Source organism: Silurus meridionalis, chromosome 12 (assembly GCF_014805685.1).
Source record: "Silurus meridionalis isolate SWU-2019-XX chromosome 12, ASM1480568v1, whole genome shotgun sequence".
Lineage (NCBI taxonomy): Eukaryota > Metazoa > Chordata > Actinopteri > Siluriformes > Siluridae > Silurus > Silurus meridionalis.
Window position 1 is genome coordinate 25,368,518 of NC_060895.1, and position 18,576 is coordinate 25,387,093.

The 18,576-nt window shown below is 38.6% G+C and overlaps 2 protein-coding genes and 1 pseudogene across 4 annotated transcripts in view; 1 reads left to right on the plus strand and 2 right to left on the minus strand.

The window, feature by feature from the left end:
* tox (thymocyte selection-associated high mobility group box) overlaps window positions 1–670 on the minus strand; it is a 52,695-nt gene extending 52,025 nt beyond the window's left edge. Inside the window, exon 1 of one of the 3 annotated variants that reach the window (XM_046862927.1) lies at window positions 266–670. In XM_046862927.1, coding sequence (XP_046718883.1) covers window positions 266–276 — 11 coding nt within the window. In that variant the 5' untranslated portion in view covers window positions 277–670. Of the gene's footprint in view, window positions 1–189 lie in introns of all 3 variants that reach the window. The other 2 variants (XM_046862926.1, XM_046862928.1) reach the window with 2 other exon arrangements.
* A 6,653-nt stretch (window positions 671–7,323) lies between these two features.
* Window positions 7,324–9,180, minus strand: LOC124394841 (zona pellucida sperm-binding protein 4-like). The gene is made up of 8 exons (XM_046863321.1): window positions 8,833–9,180; window positions 8,573–8,760; window positions 8,404–8,501; window positions 8,177–8,334; window positions 7,909–8,101; window positions 7,683–7,830; window positions 7,534–7,609; window positions 7,324–7,432 (listed from the first exon to the last, which is right to left on the minus strand). The coding sequence occupies exons 1-8, from the start codon at window positions 9,140–9,142 to the stop codon at window positions 7,353–7,355; spliced, it is 1,251 nt and encodes a 416-aa protein (XP_046719277.1). The 5' UTR covers window positions 9,143–9,180; the 3' UTR covers window positions 7,324–7,352.
* A 1,709-nt stretch (window positions 9,181–10,889) lies between these two features.
* On the plus strand, window positions 10,890–12,712 carry LOC124394842 (annotated as a pseudogene).
* Window positions 12,713–18,576: the final 5,864 nt, after the last annotated feature.

Below are 18,576 nucleotides of genomic sequence, written 5' to 3' on the forward strand. Positions count from 1 at the left end.
GTAAAGCCTGAGACACAGGGCTCGGGGGAAAATTCAACAAGACCGAAGAAACTGAAGTATAACTGATGATGGCGCTGAAGAAGAAAAAAAATACTACAAATAATAATAATAATAATATTAATATTATAATAATAATTAAAAAATAAAACTTTAAAACAAAAACGAAGAGAAGCAGCTTGACTTTGGCACCTTCACATCCGTTCGCGGGGTTTCTGTGAGGAGAAAGAAATAAAACAAACTTTGGGATAAAAAGCTTTTCCTCCACCTGTGTGGCATCAAACTGAACAGGAATCCACCGTCCCTGAGGTAACGAGGTGTTTAATTTCTTAATTTGTTGGTGTTTTTATCTTCTTCTTCTTCTTCTTCTTCTTCTTCTTTACGGAGAAACGATAAAGACGGAGAGACGGAGAGAGACGCGGAGCCTGAATAAAAAGAGAAGCGCCGTGGTGGTTAGCCTGAGAGCTAACTCCGTACCTCACTGCGCGCGTGCCGGGGTGTGTGTGTGCGCGCGCGCAAACGCACGAGCGCGTGGACGTTTGTGTGTGCGTGTGTTTGTGCGTGTGTTTGTGTGCGCGCGCAAACGCACGAGCGCGCGCGCGTGTTTGTGTGTGCGCGCGCGCAAACAGACGAGCGAGCGGGCGAGTGTGCGGCATCCGTGTGACCGGAGCTCGCGCAGGAATCGCGCGAGCCGACTGAGATCCTTGCCGGCGCGTGCCCGCGAGCCAGTCGCAAAAAAGGCGCGAAAGGGGGCGCTGTGGTGTTACGTCACAATCTAGAACTAGTTTTATTTTATTTTTTTTATATTATCATTTGTTTGTTTGTTTGTTTGTTTGTTTAATTGAGTTACTTTCCGTTCCAAAAGTTCTGACCAAAAGCTGTACGTTATAAACTTTCCCACTTTAAACACTAATCATCATGAAAATAATGAAATGTATTATTTTATAGCCTGTAGCTACGTAGTCACGTGACCTTGTACGCATTTACCTCAGGGCGTTTGCTATTATTTTAATTTCGTTTGTTTTTCTATTCCTAGTGTATGTAATCATATCAATTGATGTCAAAAAATGGGCCAATACAATTGAAAAGGTTATAAAAAATGAGATTCAGTTGAATTTCTGTTTTACTGATTGCCTCTTTGATGACAAAATATATAAAAAAAATCACCTATTATTAGCATGCTAGTAAACATTTATGCTAATCCAATGCTCTAATCTAAGGCCTTCCCTCACTTACTCTGCAATATGTAATTATTTTTTTCATGAATATATATTAAATTATTTCGAGTTGTTTTTTCTCTTTATTCATAGCTGTTCACTTGCTTTGCGCTGCGTTCAGTATAATATGTTTATGTTAGAGTTTCTATCCAGTCATATTTCAGCCATCATGTGTTTGCCAGGTTGAAAGAAATCTGCCTTGAGACCTTCAGAATCGACAGTGCAGATGCTTGTAGCTTTAAATACATCAGAATGAAACTGTTGTTTTACCCAATCAGATTTCGAGTTAAAAGCACCAGGGCCATCTAGCAGGCATACAATAACGTCAGCATGTTCATGTCTGCTGATTAAATGGTCAAAAAACGTACTAATCAGCGCTAACAAACTCTAATTGTGCTAATACATGTCCAGAATGAATTACACACACAAATGTTCCATCAGACCATACATGAATCTTCACCAAAATCTGAATCACAATTGTATAGAACGTCTTTGTACACTGAGGAAATGCAGTTTCCCTAAGAACTCAATACACTGGAACTGGAAACTTCTCACCTTCTTCAACACTAGCGTCTGATCTCATTGTTAACAATGGCAAGAAAATACTCCTGGAGATAAAATGAGGAAGAAACCTTAAGAGGAACCGGTCTGAACAAGGAATCCATCCTCATCATCAACACAGAATGTCCATTCGTTATAGTTCCATCATTGTTGAGGTATTAAATTGCTCACTGGTGGAGACTAAAGTGTAAAACATGGCATGTTTCATGGCAATTGCAGCACTAAGCCCAATTTAGTGGAAAGATTTCAGAGAGGAGAAGAATAGAACTTATTAAAACAGGAGAGGGGGATGTTCAACAAACAATTTTCATCTTTGGGAGATATATATAGTAGATGTAATCAATCCATCGATATGTACACCAAGTTAAAATCTTAACATAGCTACATAATGGTATACTTTTTAATGAATATTATAAATCCTATAGGTAGAAACATTGTCTATACAATAAATTGTGATATTTTACCTCATCTGACATAGCAAATACTGTTCAATTAGCTGACGATAATAGTATAATCATTAAGAAGCATAAACAGAACTATTTTCGTGCTACGTTGTGTAAAGGGCGATCTGATTATCTTCGTTAAGTAGCCAAAATATTTAAGGAATTGTAACTTTAATACAGTTAAACAATTTTTTCTGTCCATTGGGATTTTGATGGTGCACATGACCCCTTAATTACGATGTTTTGCTTGGTTATTTCAGCAAAATAACCCTACTGTGGAACATATTTAGAGATGATGATCATAAAACACAGAAATGTAAAAAATACCAAACTACAGCCTCCTCCTCCTCTGATGCCTACTATGTGTATTCATCTTGTATTCATCTAGAAATCACATATCTATCATATGGCAATGCAGCATCAGTATAATAGTGTAAAACACATTTCCTGGTAGCTGTGAAGACTGCCACCAATTTGCCTTCTACTCCAGTGCAGTTCATATGCCTCTGATATACATCTCTGGATTCCTATCGTGCCAGTGAAAATAGGGCTGCTGTAAAAAAATAAAAAATACATAAAAATCCAGGCAATAGACAAGAAACGAGGATGAGGTTCGAACCTGAAGTCCAGCAGTGATAGCTTTTTATTTCCTCTGAAGCTACACACTTTCACAATCATTTAGACGTCTTCTTCTTTAATATACAAGTCAATTTGTGTTGCATCACACATGGTTCCAAAAACACCAGAAACAAAACAAGATATAAAACAATTCTGACTGTGTGGATTCAGTCAAATGTTTCAGAAAATTGCATTTAGCAATTTTTTTATTTTATCTAGTTTTATTTTGTCTAGATTTTATTTTATCTATAGTCACCTATAACATGTGCACTGTAAACCGAAATAAAAGCTTATGTTGTAATTTGTGCAATGTTACAGTATGATATCTTATGAAATATAGTTACCCAAAATAAGGTCCTGATGATGTCAAATCACTCTCAAGAAGCTTATTCTAATCAAGTCTTTGCCACCTTCACACATCATAGCTAAGCATTATATCAGAAATTTTTTTAAATGTTCTTTCAGGATCTCAGCTTGTGTAGGAACAATACCATGCAGAGAGAGTGTGAGCGATTTCCCTTCTTCCACCCCACTGAATTTAATCAGAAAGGCCCCTGGTTATTTATTATAAATTAGATTTATTAAATCATGTCCAATGCAAGCATAAAAGTCGGACACCCCCCTCCCCCGATATGGAATTCTGGGAAAAACAAGATTGATCCCTCTTTCTGGTTCTTTACAGCCGAAACCCAAGAAAAAAAATAGTGTGCAATCGATGAAGCCAAGCATAGACCTTTCATAAGAGAAGAGACGAGGCTTTTTGGTCAAAGCTGCTTTTAGAGAATTAAAGTAGAGAGCTGTCAGATTCCTGTACGCTCTCATACAACTCTGCACACACTTGATTTAAAAACCCAAAGACATTCACTAGTTTAAGGAGACGGGTTTGTCTGGGGTTATTTCCAATTTCCGGCCTGCCTCCTGGAATAATAAAACATACAATTATACAATTATGAAACATACAATGACAATTACACAAACACACAAACTTAAAGATTTGAACGAATGTATTGTTACCTTGTTAAATCATTGGATTATAGTGATGTTAAACATTTAAAAATTGTTTTCTTTACAATTTGATGAAAGAAAAATGTGTATTGATAAGCTACAGTGCTTCCGGGAGGATTTCATTCAGATATTTAAAACAAATTGAAGATTTTTGGTACATCATTTTCTTAGAGCACATCACCCAAACGTTCAAGAAAATAACCTGATGCCTAATGTCCAAAATGAAGGAGGCTGTTTTGCTGTGTCTGGTACTGGGAGCCTGAATCTGTGCAGGGTACAATATAATCTCAAGACTTTTCTGAGCAGCTCTGTCTCAGTCGTACCACATGGGGCCTCCAAAAGAGTAGTGACCCAAAGCATAGAGCTAAAATTCAGCACCTAAGTATGGCTAAGAACAAAACATTGGACTATTCAGTTCAATAAACCCTGATCTAAATCCTGTCCAAGTATCTATGGAAAGACATGAAACATGGAGTCTGGACAAAGCAGCCTTCAGTGCTTAGACAGCTGGATCAGTTTGCTCATTAATAGTGGCCAGACTACGTGTAAACTGGTGCAGACATCTCATTGAGAGGTACAGAAATCTCTTGTTTGGAGCAATCGCCTCTACAGGTTGTGCATCAAAATATTATGTTGTGGGTGCCATCATTTGCATCATTGGAATTGCACACGCTCTTTGAACTTTTGCCGTCTGGCCGACACGACAGAGCACCGAGCACCAGGACGGTTAGGCACAAGAAAAGTTTCTTCCCTCAGTCGATCTTCCTCATGAACACTTAAATGCTCTCCCTAATGTGCAATAAAATAAAAAATATGTGCAATACCACTTCTGTACCTTCTGTGCAATATTACTCATTTATTTATCTTTTAAAAAACGTGCAATAACAATTTATTCCTTTTTAATATTTTTATTACTTTATGGGTTTTTTTTATCATTGAAAAAATTAATAAATGTACAATTGGAAGCTTTTGTCACCAAAACAAATTCCTTAAAAGTGCAAACATACTTCACAATAAAGATCTGATTCTGATTCTTGTCCATCCGATTTTTATTTTTTAGTATTTAAAATATTCTGGATCACAAAAATCTGATTTTTTAATTAAAATATAGAATAAACAATTTCAATTTCAGTAATTTCAATTACTTTTGTCTGTTTTCAAATTATTTTAAATTTTGTTCCAAGGAAAATTTGTTTGCTTGAGTTCTATGAAAAAACGTGTCCACGTCTGTACGTGTTGGTTCGCAGTAATCAGAGATGTAGAGACAGAAACTGAAATCCCTATGAGGAGCGCACTGTCCTTCTCCTTTCTTTTCACATGATAGATTTCTCCTGAAGATAGGAGGATTACTGTATCTTCTTTTCAGTACACCTTTTGTATGAAGATGAAAAATCCTGAATAAGGATTCTGAATTGTCATGAAGTCTGATAAGCTTTTGCTGGGAAAACTCTCTCTCTCTTCTCATCCCTGTGTTACTTTCTCATGTGAACGTGAGGTTAACTAAGATCGTGAAAACCATTAAAAACAATGGTAAATCTTAATAATAAACAATATGGAAAAAAATTGTGGACCCCTGAGCATTAGATTCTCATGTGCATTTTGAACATCCCATTCCTCCATTTGCTGTTAGAATAAGTTCCACTTTTCTGGGAAGATGTTTCACTAGATTTTGTGGAGATTTGTGAAGCTTCATTCAGGCATTAGTGTGTTAGTGAAGTCTGGTACTGATGTAGGTGAGGTGAGGAGGCCTGGGGCGCAGTCAACGTTCACATTCATCCCAAATTTGTTCAATATGGTTGGAGCTCAATAGCAGGAGATCTTCATGTAAATCACATCTTCATGGAGCCGGCTAAGGGGGTTTTTCATGCTTTAAGGTCAAGGTTTGAGTCTATAAATATAAAAAACAAATATATATTCATGCTACTGCATCCAAAGACATTCAAAATACAATTATGTCTCCATATTTGTGCTAAATGTGAGGGGAAGAACCACATATGGCTGAAGTAAGCAGGTGTCCAGGTGTATAGATTAATTAGTCAGCACTGTGAGGATGTTGACTAGTCAGGTGGTGGAAAAACAGTGAGGCAGAAAAAAAGAAAGCAGCTCCTCATCTTAAGCAAAATGAAACCAATCCTCCACTCAACTGTACATTGTGTGAAACCAGTTACATTTAGGGGAAAAATATTATATCCAAAACCACCAAGCCGTCACTGCTGTTGGGTTCTTGAGCAAAACCAGAAACCCTTTATTGTTTCAATGGTAAGTTCATTCAATGTCGGACATTACTGACCAATCCACCTCAGCTAGTGGTTTGGAAAATCTACTACTCCACTCAAGAAATGTCATTTAATAGACTATAAGGAAAGATGTGTTATATATCATACGACTGTATAGATCACACTATCTGGTGTGTCCTAGATGAAAATAGGTTCCTTTGGTATCTGGTTCCCCTTAAGGGTGCATGCTGATATCATTTTAGGGAGTTCCTCAACACCCTCAGTTCTGGCTTCTTCATAAGGGATAAGCTCATAAGAGATAAATGCATTCATTTCAAATGTTTACATTTTTATAACACTGCCTTTTAACAAACTATATAAATAACAAGTCAAGTTTATTTCTATTGAGCTTTTCACAACAGACATTGTCTCAAAGCAGCGCTACAGAATTTAACAGTGAAGGTGTACGATGTGCATTTATACCTGATGACCACCATGGAGACTGTGGCAAGGAAGAACTCCCTTAGATATGAGGAAGAAACCTTGAGAGGAACCAGACTCAAAAGCAGACCCTCATCCTCATTTGGGTGGCATCAAGAGTGTGATTATAGTCTTAACACCACAGAATACTGGGAGAGTGATAACATGAGTACAGGAGTGCATGATGAGTGATCTTTCTACAGTCTGTGTCATTTGTTATAAAACCAGGAGCTACTGAGCAACTCAATAGCTCAACATTTGTGATCATGAACTGAACTGGCAGCAGTTCTGGCTTTGATCAAATGTAGCGTTGGCACATTAGCAAAGTCTAGGAAATCTGCATTTAAAACCTATTTACCCAGAAGTGATATTTACAAAGCATTTAAAAAAAAAAAAACCCCACCTTAAAACAGCCTTGTGAAACCTCTAGATACAAATGAGACATTTAAATTAAGCCTTGGACCAGTAAACATTCCAAAAGTAAAAAGCATAATTAAAGGGTTTTAGGTAGTTTGAGTTGGGGGTACAAGTAAAAGGTATTGCCAGTTAAGCCCAGCCTTCATAAGAAGTCTGCTCTGGGAAATAAGTCCTGCATCCACAGTGGCCCTTCTGCATTTGCTTAGACACCCCTGTATCTAGTTTGTGTACAAATAGTTACAGAATCAAAAGTTGCAGATTTTAAAACAAGTGCCAACTTGCCAAAGCAACACAAGATGCTTTGAGCCACCAAGTGCAATACCTCTTTTACAAAGATGTAGACTGTTTAGAAAAGGAGTCAAGACAAAATTAAAGCAAAACATCTTTATTTAACAGATTCATCTTACTCTGGTAAAGATCACTTCACCACTAGACACTACTGATGTGTGAGAAGAGCCTTCTGCTGCAGCTTCTCTTCCTGAGGAAGAAGAGAGAAAGAAATCCATAAACCAGTCATTGGGGGGGGGGGGAAGATAAAGTAAAAAATTAAAATAAACCACTGTTAAGGAGTCCACCTACTTCTTCTGGAGCACTGTGGTTCACAAGAGTCCTGTGCACTTGGAAGGCAGACAGCTGTACTGCAATGGATGTAGATCTGAAAAGAAAAGACAATGAGCTCGTGCCTGTACAAAAGCATAAAGCAGGAAAAAGGAAACGCAAGCCTTTACCGTCTCATGCAGTGGAGCCTTAGCGGTCTCATCCACAAATGTGAACATCTTAAAAACAAAGCGCCTGTAATGGGTAGGGTAGGCAAGTCCAGACGTTTCATTAACTGGTACCAGCTTGGTCAAATAACGGTCATCCGTGTAGGGGCACCTTCAGAATACACCAAGTCATCATTATTCCCTGTCCAGTACAGTCATTAGAATACACAAATTCAAGACAAGAACTTACCCATTCACCAGAAGGTCCCACTGACGAGAGCTGTAGGGGTTCGGGGAAGCAGTGGCCCAACAGCTGTTCAGAACCAGGACAATATTTGGATCCGTTCTCCCAAAGATGTGCACTTCAACGTAAACAGGTTCCCTCAGAATCTTGGTCACAGGATAGTCAGCAACACTGTAGTACGAGTTATAGGCCACTTGTTCTGTTGGGGGGAAAGTCAGATTTTGTTGAAGCCATGAACACTTGACTCACACCAGCATCCAGACAGAAGTCTCACCTTCTGCACAGCCCTTTACTGCACAGTGGCTTTTTCCTAGTCTTAGTTCTACTTGAAGTGGTCCAGAAGCAACAAGAGGCATGGGGTCAGCATTAGCCGAAGGTTCAAAAGTCAACGCCGCAAAGCCAACACCTGAATATCTACACTGGAAGTAAAGCCTAAAAAGAAAACAGTAGATCAGTTAAAGTTCTAAAGAAGTCTCCACCACAAGTTTTAGTTAAACCTACTCATAAGTCGTGTCTCTTGTGATGACACCACGGGGTCCAACTCCAACTTCATAGGATGAGAACATCATGTTTTCATAGATCACATATCCAGCTTGAACCTGGACAGAGTGGAGAACAATCTAAGACAAAGGAAAGTGACAAATATTTGTGGCAAGAAACTAGAACATACCATCATGATGGTCCCACAAGCAGTGACAGGAAACTGGTAGACAGCAAAAACTGCATTGGAGTCAACAGGACTACAGGGTCCAGCGTTTCCTCCCAGCATGCTGATGGAACTGAGGCTTATCCTGGGAAGGGTTGTATCTCTAGCCACCACCAACACAAACTGGCCATCAAGGGTACACTGGACAGTCACTGGAAACACCAAGAAGAAGAAATCAGTTTCTCATTACTACCCACAATCAAAACTCAGTACTTCAAACATACCAGTTTTCCCATAGTAGCATTGCTGGCCATCAAAACAGCAGTTCAAGGAGTTACACCGAGCAGCCTGTACTCCAGGTTCTCCACAAGGAACCCTTTCGTAGTCCTTCACTTGACATTGCTGAACAAAGCCAGGCATCTGTGGCTGCAAAGTTGGCTTTGGAAGAACTTGAGGATCATGAAACGGCACCTTCACACCTGGTGGAGCTGCAGGTGAGCTACTCACAAAAGTGACAGCAAGAAGAACACCGACAAGTCCTAAACTTACCCCAGAAGCCACCATTTTTCCTAAACTTACCCCAGAAGCCACCATTTTTCCTGAACTACACACAACAGTATACTGACTACTAGCAGCAGTTGCCTTTTATTGTGTCTTTTGTCCTAATTGAATTTGGAATCTCCGCCTACTTAACCAGTCATTAATGATCTTCCAGCTGTGTGCCATTAGTAACCTCATTAACCACCGCCTTCTTGGTTTGTTGGACAGAAACTCTCCTGCGTTAGTGTGGAATTGAAAATTAGCTACTTAATCAACTTTAAGTGGTCAAATAAGTTAACTGGTGGAAACTTGGACAGTTAATTACCATGATAGTTTTTTGAAGCTAAGAAGGCATTAAACTGTATTTTATTTGCAGCGGTATAACATAATACATACTGTATATTTCCAGATGTATTGTTTTGAATCACAAATGCAATCTTGTGAATGACGTGTGATATTTGCCATGTTACTCTAATTTCTCTCCACTGCTTCACTTTCTCTCCCCATCCCGAGGCATAAACCGCCTCCTCTGGTAGAACTCTTGCTATCATTGGTCCTTTTTTTCCAGGCCTCCATTTCAATTACCAGGTGGCTCCACCTATAGACAGTAAAGAGCTGAAGACAGTAAGCTACAAAAAGGGGGGAGGGGGAGAGCAGTAGAAAAAAAACCAGCAGACACGTAACACTGAGGTTGCTCCAGCCCCAGTCATGTGCCACCTCATGAAGATTATGGACCTTTAAAGAAGTAGATGTCGCAAACATCCCGTACCGTCAAGTTTATTTCTATTGCACTTTTCACAACAGACATTGTCTCAAAGCAACTTTACAGAATTTAACAGTTAAGGTGAATGGTGTGTATTTATCCCTGATGTGCAGCCATGGAGACTGTGGCAAGGAAAAACTCTCTTAGATGTTATGAGGAAGAAACCTTGAGAGGAACCAGACTCAAAAGGGGAACCCATCCTCATTTGGGTGGCATCAAGAGTGTGATTATAGTCTTTAAACACTACAGAACACTGGAGAGTGAGAACTAACATGAGCACTGGAGTGTGTGATTATAAGTGATGTTCTTTCTACAGTCTTTTACAGTCATTGTGGTTATAAAAGTAGGAGCTACTGAGCAACTCATAAAATAGCTCAACATTTGTGATCATCACATATCCAACACCAGCTTCTCCATGCCAGAGCCTTTAAACACTCAAAGAGATCCAGTGTCCGATCTCCACATAAAGTGGGATCCAATTGGCACTGGTACATCTTTAGATGGTTCGGGATGTTTGCGAGTTCGGCATCTACTTCTTTAAAGGTCCATAATCTTCATGAGGTGGCACATGACTGGGGCTGGAGCAACCTCAGTATGCCTCGGGATGGGGAGAGAAAGTGAAGCAGTGGAGAGAAATTAGAGTAACATGGCAAATATCACACGTCATTCACAAGATTGCATTTGTGATTCAAAACAATACATCTGGAAATATACAGTATGTATTATGTTATACCGCTGCAAATAAAATACAGTTTAATGCCTTCTTAGCTTCAAAAAACTATCATGGTAATTAACTGTCCAAGTTTCCACCAGTTAACTTATTTGACCACTTAAAGTTGATTAAGTAGCTAATTTTCAATTCCACACTAACGCAGGAGAGTTTCTGTCCAACAAACCAAGAAGGCGGTGGTTAATGAGGTTACTAATGGCACACAGCTGGAAGATCATTAATGACTGGTTAAGTAGGCGGAGATTCCAAATTCAATTAGGACAAAAGACACAATAAAAGGCAACTGCTGCTAGTAGTCAGTATACTGTTGTGTAGTTCAGGAAAATGGTGGCTTCTGGGGTAAGTTTAGGAAAAATGGTGGCTTCTGGGGTAAGTTTAGGACTTGTCGGTGTTCTTCTTGCTGTCACTTTTGTGAGTAGCTCACCTGCAGCTCCACCAGGTGTGAAGGTGCCGTTTCATGATCCTCAAGTTCTTCCAAAGCCAACTTTGCAGCCACAGATGCCTGGCTTTGTTCAGCAATGTCAAGTGAAGGACTACGAAAGGGTTCCTTGTGGAGAACCTGGAGTACAGGCTGCTCGGTGTAACTCCTTGAACTGCTGTTTTGATGGCCAGCAATGCTACTATGGGAAAACTGGTATGTTTGAAGTACTGAGTTTTGATTGTGGGTAGTAATGAGAAACTGATTTCTTCTTCTTGGTGTTTCCAGTGACTGTCCAGTGTACCCTTGATGGCCAGTTTGTGTTGGTGGTGGCTAGAGATACAACCCTTCCCAGGATAAGCCTCAGTTCCATCAGCATGCTGGGAGGAAACGCTGGACCCTGTAGTCCTGTTGACTCCAATGCAGTTTTTGCCGTCTACCAGTTTCCTGTCACTGCTTGTGGGACCATCATGATGGTATGTTCTAGTTTCTTGCCACAAATATGTCACTTTCCTTTGTCTTAGATTGTTCTCCACTCTGTCCAGGTTCAAGCTGGATATGTGATCTATGAAAACATGATGTTCTCATCCTATGAAGTTGGAGTTGGACCCCGTGGTGTCATCACAAGAGACACGACTTATGAGTAGGTTTAACTAAAACTTGTGGTGGAGACTTCTTTAGAACTTTAACTGATCTACTGTTTTCTTTTTAGGCTTTACTTCCAGTGTAGATATTCAGGTGTTGGCTTTGGCGTTGACTTTGAACCTTCGCCAATGCTGACCCCATGCCTCTTGTTGCTTCTGGACCACTTCAAGTAGAACTAAGACTAGGAAAAAGCCACTGTGCAGTAAAGGGCTGTGCAGAAGGTGAGACTTCTGTCTGGATGCTGGTGTGAGTCAAGTGTTCATGGCTTCAACAAAATCTGACTTTCCCCCCAACAGAACAAGTGGCCTATAACTCGTACTACAGTGTTGCTGACTATCCTGTGACCAAGATTCTGAGGGAACCTGTTTACGTTGAAGTGCACATCTTTGGGAGAACGGATCCAAATATTGTCCTGGTTCTGAACAGCTGTTGGGCCACTGCTTCCCGAACCCCTACAGCTCTCGCCAGTGGGACCTTCTGGTGAATGGGTAAGTTCTTGTCTTGAATTTGTGTATTCTAATGACTGTACTGGACAGGGAATAATGATGACTTGGTGTATTCTGAAGGTGCCCCTACACGGATGACCGTTATTTGACCAAGCTGGTACCAGTTAATGAAACGTCTGGACTTGCCTACCCTACCCATTACAGGCGCTTTGTTTTTAAGATGTTCACATTTGTGGATGAGACCGCTAAGGCTCCACTGCATGAGACGGTAAAGGCTTGCGTTTCCTTTTTCCTGCTTTATGCTTTTGTACAGGCACGAGCTCATTGTCTTTTCTTTTCAGATCTACATCCATTGCAGTACAGCTGTCTGCCTTCCAAGTGCACAGGACTCTTGTGAACCACAGTGCTCCAGAAGAAGTAGGTGGACTCTTAACAGTGGTTTATTTTAATTTTTTACTTTATCTTCCCCCAATGACTGGTTTATGGATTTCTTTCTCTCTTCTTCCTCAGGAAGAGAAGCTGCAGCAGAAGAAGGCTCTTCTCACACATCAGTAGTGTCTAGTGGTGAAGTGATCTTTACCAGAGTAAGATGAATCTGTTAAATAAAGATGTTTTGCTTTAATTTTGTCTTGACTCCTTTTCTAAACAGTCTACATCTTTGTAAAAGAGGTATTGCACTTGGTGGCTCAAAGCATCTTGTGTTGCTTTGGCAAGTTGGCACTTGTTTTAAAATCTGCAACTTTTGATTCTGTAACTATTTGTACACAAACTAGATACAGGGGTGTCTAAGCAAATGCAGAAGGGCCACTGTGGATGCAGGACTTATTTCCCAGAGCAGACTTCTTATGAAGGCTGGGCTTAACTGGCAATACCTTTTACTTGTACCCCCCAACTCAAACTACCTAAAACCCTTTAATTACGCTTTTTACTTTTGGAATGTTTACTGGTCCAAGGCTTAATTTAAATGTCTCATTTGTATCTAGAGGTTTCACAAGGCTGTTTTAAGGTGGGGGTTTTTTTTTTTTAAATGCTTTGTAAATATCACTTCTGGGTAAATAGGTTTTAAATGCAGATTTCCTAGACTTTGCTAATGTGCCAACGCTACATTTGATCAAAGCCAGAACTGCTGCTATGTTGAAGCCTTAGCCAATAGGCAAAGTGTTTGCTAGGGCTGCTTGAAACATGGTGTACTGAAGGTAGCACTAGATGGACTTTAAGCTAAATCGGGTTCATGAGTGGGATCAAAAAACTAATTTCCCTGTGGACAACTCCTTTATCAGGCTCTCATTTGAAGCTTGTGTTTAGTGGGACCATTTTATGTGGCACATTAGGACATCTTTTACAGCAGAAGGCTTTGACTTTCTATCCATACAGGCTGGTCAGGTGCTTAAGTCTTTTCATTTTGAGACTGGACCACTGCAGCTCTCTAAGTTCTTAAACATACACACACCCATTGCTCCCTCCACTGGACCAGTAGCTGCTCTCAATTTAAAAAAAAAAAAAAAAACTGATGCCTGCCTACAAAGATAAAACTGGACCAGCACCCTCTTACCTCAGAGCTCTAACTCCTTGCACTGCACCATGCTGCAAGAGATCTAGCACTGCTTGACTGACTGGTCCCACCTCCTCTAAGGGTACAAAGTAGATACATCAAGACACCTGTTCTGGAACTGAGGTGATGGCATGATCTTCCCCTAGATGTCAATGTTTTCAAACCATGGGTGAAGACTTGCCTCTTCCTAAAGCACTTGATTTAGCACTTTTCCCTGTTTTTATGTCTCAATGGAACTGTGCTACAGTTCCTTTCAGACGAGTTTTAGACAGATGGTAAGTTTGCAACCTAGTGAAGCAGTGTTGATTTAATTGATAGAGAAATCAAAGCAATTTGTACCTTGTTCTGTAGATGGGCATTTGCTAAATGGTGTAAATGTACTGAAATAAGAAAATGGATTCAGAAAAGAAAATCAAAGCTTGGTTACCTCAATGCTGGACCACTGGAATGTCTTGCTGTTTGAGTGCCCCAATAAGCCTGTAAACAAGCTTTGTCTGGACCAGAATGCAGCAGTCAGTGTCTTTACTAGTTCTCTTGTGATGCTTCAAACTAGTTCTATTGTATTCCTACTGCATTGGCTCTCAAATTTCACACTGATTACCAAACACCACTAATGACTTAGAGCTTGTTCAGGGGACAGACTTGACAATTTTTACTATTAATGATATTTAACTTGGTTTCTTTCTTTGCAGGCATCTTATCTCTACTGGAAAGGCTCCCCGGTGGCTGCAAATGATATGCAATATGCAAGCAATCTTTTTTCTCTTCTTTTTTTAAAACACAGGAACCAGAGAATTTCTGATTGTAGACAGTCTCTGACAAGATGGAGCAAGAGTGACAGAGATCATATACTCATTGGTGTCTCTTCCATGTTCTGCGTACTGTCCTACACCAATCAGTTTTCTCTGTGGGTGAGCTTTACACTCTCTCTCTCACACTCTCTCTCACTCTATATAGGTTATTCAACAGTTTGGTAGTGTCAGTAGCACAAGAAAGTTGAGGTAAAAAAAAAAAAAATACAAAATACATCTCAGACCACACTAAGGTGTCTTTAAAAAAACAAACAAAAACACAAAAAAAAGGATAATTTTTTTTATTCATTATTTATTGGTCATAAATAATGACATTTTGCTGTACTATGACTTTTTAATTAAATATAATGGGCTAAATGATTGTAAGTTACGTTGTGGGAAGTTTAACAGGTGACATTCATTTATTAGCGTAGCTAATATTATTTCCCGTGGTGGACGAAACACACAAAATATGTACTTGTGATAAAGTAGAAATTCACTCGATAAAAGGTGACCAGAAAAAGTAAGTGTCCCTTTAAACTTTCACTTGAGTAAAAGTACAAAAATATTTTCTTTCAAATGTACTTAAGTATCCAAAGTACTGAGTTATTATAACTATAATGTTCCTGTTAACATTTTTTATCACTCTTGACTTAATCAACTCAGTTTATGTGAGATGCACCAAGCGCCAATCAGAACACGTGTAAAACAGAGCGTGTGCTCGACCCTGGTTGGTGAAACGCTGTCTGTTTGACCAGTTACATTTTTATTTTAATAAATAAAAAGGACCGACTGATTTTACTAAATGTAGTAAAAAAGGAAGATATTTGAGTTTGAAATGTAGTGAAGTTACAGTAAAAGTCTCCACAAATAGAAACACTTCAGTAAAGAACAGATACCTGAAAAAACTACTTAATTACAGTAACGAATTACATTTACTTTATTATTGTACACCATTGAAAAAACACTGAACAAAGTATATACGTAAGACGGTATAATAGGGATAGAGCTTGTGCTTTTATAGAAGCTAAATTTCACAGTTCTTTTCAGCAGAAAGTCTTGGTTTGGGGGGAGGGGGGTTGGGGTGAGATGGGGTCGTGAAGCTCTCTAAAATGTAGCCTGGGATATCTGTCTTTGCTAATTCCAGATTAAACCAGGTAACTAAGACTAAATTAGCTAGGCATTGAGTCAGACTCTACGTGTAAACATTAGGTTTTCACTGTAGATTTAGTATTTTGGTAGGATTTGTTCTGTTATTATGAAGGTTCAGAATGAATTCCTTGCGATTCCATTTCCGTAGGCTTTCAGTTTAAATCCCAAAACTGTTTAGATTTTAACAACATGTTAATGTCATTTTTAGCTGCTGGGCTGTGAAACTGCCCACAAAATAAAATAAAGGTTAAATCAAATAAAACAACAGTGGAGGTGGAAGGTGTAAATGTTTTTCTCTATAGATAAATAGAAATAAAGCCAGGGGGCAGGATGTCCTGTTTTTATTGGTTTGAGGTGTCGGTGTGATTAATTATTTCCAAACACTGTGGTTATGATAATGATGGTGATGGTGATATGAATAGGAACAAAAGAAAAAAAAAAGCACACAGTGGAAAAGAGACTGTGGGTCTGTTCGGTTTGAGATCCTCCTACGTTAGTGCTGACTGCTAATGTGTATAACAGCATGCTTTTATGTGGTCAAAGCCGTGTCAGCAGATTTCTTTTCTTTTTTCAAAGGCTGTTAATCTCCATACAATGGCACAAGAGCCAGATGAGGAAAAAAGAACCACTAGTGAGGCTTCATGTTGTTCATCAGCATAATAACTGAGGATGGACTTTTATTATTATTATTATTATTATTATTATTATTATTATTATTATTAAATGGAAATTTACTGCCGATTTCCTGTTATTCACACGATGCTAAGCAGAATCCGGTTCTAAAATAATAATGTAAAATTTGTTTGGTCTTAGAGAAGGTTCTATCTCTTTTATTTGATGAGTTTGTAGTTATATTTAGAAACTACAGCAGAGGAAATTCAGGAAGTCATTACCATTTGAGCCAAACTGACATTTTAGTTAAACAACAATATACTGTTTTGCTCAGATATACAAAGACGCTCCTATTCTATTAACCTTTCAGTATCAATGGACGTTTGAGATGATGCGTTATGATCACACACACACACACACACACACACACACACACACACACACACACACACACATTCGCTCATGAAAGTTCTTACAAAAGAACCAGTTAACCTTCAAACTAATGTGGCTTTTTCTTTTTTTTTTTTTGTTTCCATTTTGATACAAACCTGAAGCTTGAACCTGGTCTGAACTGTTCCATGTATAATTTACTCATTTATTTATTTATTTATTTTTATCATGTAAATAATTATTCACCAAAAATCCAGCTATTGGTATTCATACATTCATTACGTCCTTCTTTAGCAACAGTGCTCATCTGGGAAGAGAAGTTTGGTTATGGTGACAGGTTTTGGGAAGAGTTTGGTTTACAATGCTATATAAGGGTGATGATGTCATGTAGAAGGAGGAGTTTGGGTTTATAATGTTATGTAGAAAGAGGAGTTTTTGGTTTATGATGTAAAGGAAGGAGTTTTAGTCACAGTGTTTTTTGGAACAGTTTGAGTATGTCGTGTTGGGAGTGGTTTTGGTTATGATTTATGGGTAGGTTTTTTGGTTATGATGTACGGGTTGTTTTTTTTGCTTATGAAGAATTTGTCGGCCTTTTGGTTCTGATGTATGGGTTGGTTTTTGGTTCTAATGTATAGGTTGTTTTTGGTTCTGATGTATGGGTTGTTTTTGGTTATGATGTATGGGTTGGTTTTTGGTTATGGAGAATTTGTAGGTTTTTGGTTCTGATATACGGGTTGGTTTTTGGTTTTTGGTTTTTGGTTCTAATGTATAGGTTGTTTTTGGTTCTGATGTATGGGTTGTTTTTGGTTCTGATGTATGGGTTGGTTTTTGGTTATGGAGAATTTGTAGGTTTTTGGTTCTGATGTACGGGTTGGTTTTTTGGTTCTGATGTACAGGTTGGTTTTTTGGTTCTGATGTATGGGTTGGTTTTTTGGTTCTGATGTATGGGTTGGTTTTTCGGTTATGAAGTGTTTTATGGGGAGGAGTTGTACTTATTATGTCATGTATGGGGAGGAGTTTTGGTTATGATGTTTTTTGATGTGAAACCTAATGCTGGCTTCCCATTTGAAATGTTTTCACCTTTATGTGCAGAAACAGTTTGTTGGTTTGCTTTGATTATAAACTGCAGGCACTAAAACAAAGCACTGGATCTATTAAATAATAAAACACTTCAATAAACAGCATCTGGAAGTAAATATAATGCAGATGCAACATGTTACTAACCTTCACTAAGCGTTTTGTGTTTGCAAATCGGCTTCCAGTTTATGCAAAAAGGAAAAAAATGCATATATTCATGTAGAAACTAATGAGATATACATCAACAGAGTGGAAAAAAAATCTGCTTTAGAAATGCAACAAAAAACAAAAGTGGTGAGGCATTAAATAATGATGAGAGCTATGGTTTAGAAATCATGGCCCCTGAGCAATAAAAGTGCAAATGTATTCAATGTACACTGCTTTTGGCATCAATTGGTAGAGAAATCGGCATGTTTAGTGTTTGTGTAGGTGGAAGTGTTATATTTCTATATATTTTATAATATTTTTACTGATGTACCAAGGATGAAACACAAAGCACAGTGAAAAGGAAGATTTGAAGAACATGAAAGTGGAATAGAATATAAAGAATGAAAAATATAATATGTTTGTGATGTTTGTGAGGTGGTGATCTGTCACCTGCAGCTTCTCCTCAATTTACATCATTGTATTGTTTCCCGCTAACGCACCATGGAATACGACATTCCTTCTCTCCATTCTCTTTTCCACATACTCCCGAACCATTCCAGATGATATTCCTTATTAATCCTTAAAACGTAAAAAAAAATTAAAGTATGAAAACTTTGGCAAGTGTGACAACTTTAGTTGTCCTGTGCACTGCACCTGTGAGAAACATATTTCAACCAATATACCGCTGTATAATACCATTTTATAGATAGATAAATAGATAGATAGAGATAAATTGAAAGATAAAAGTATGAAAGAAGTATAAAG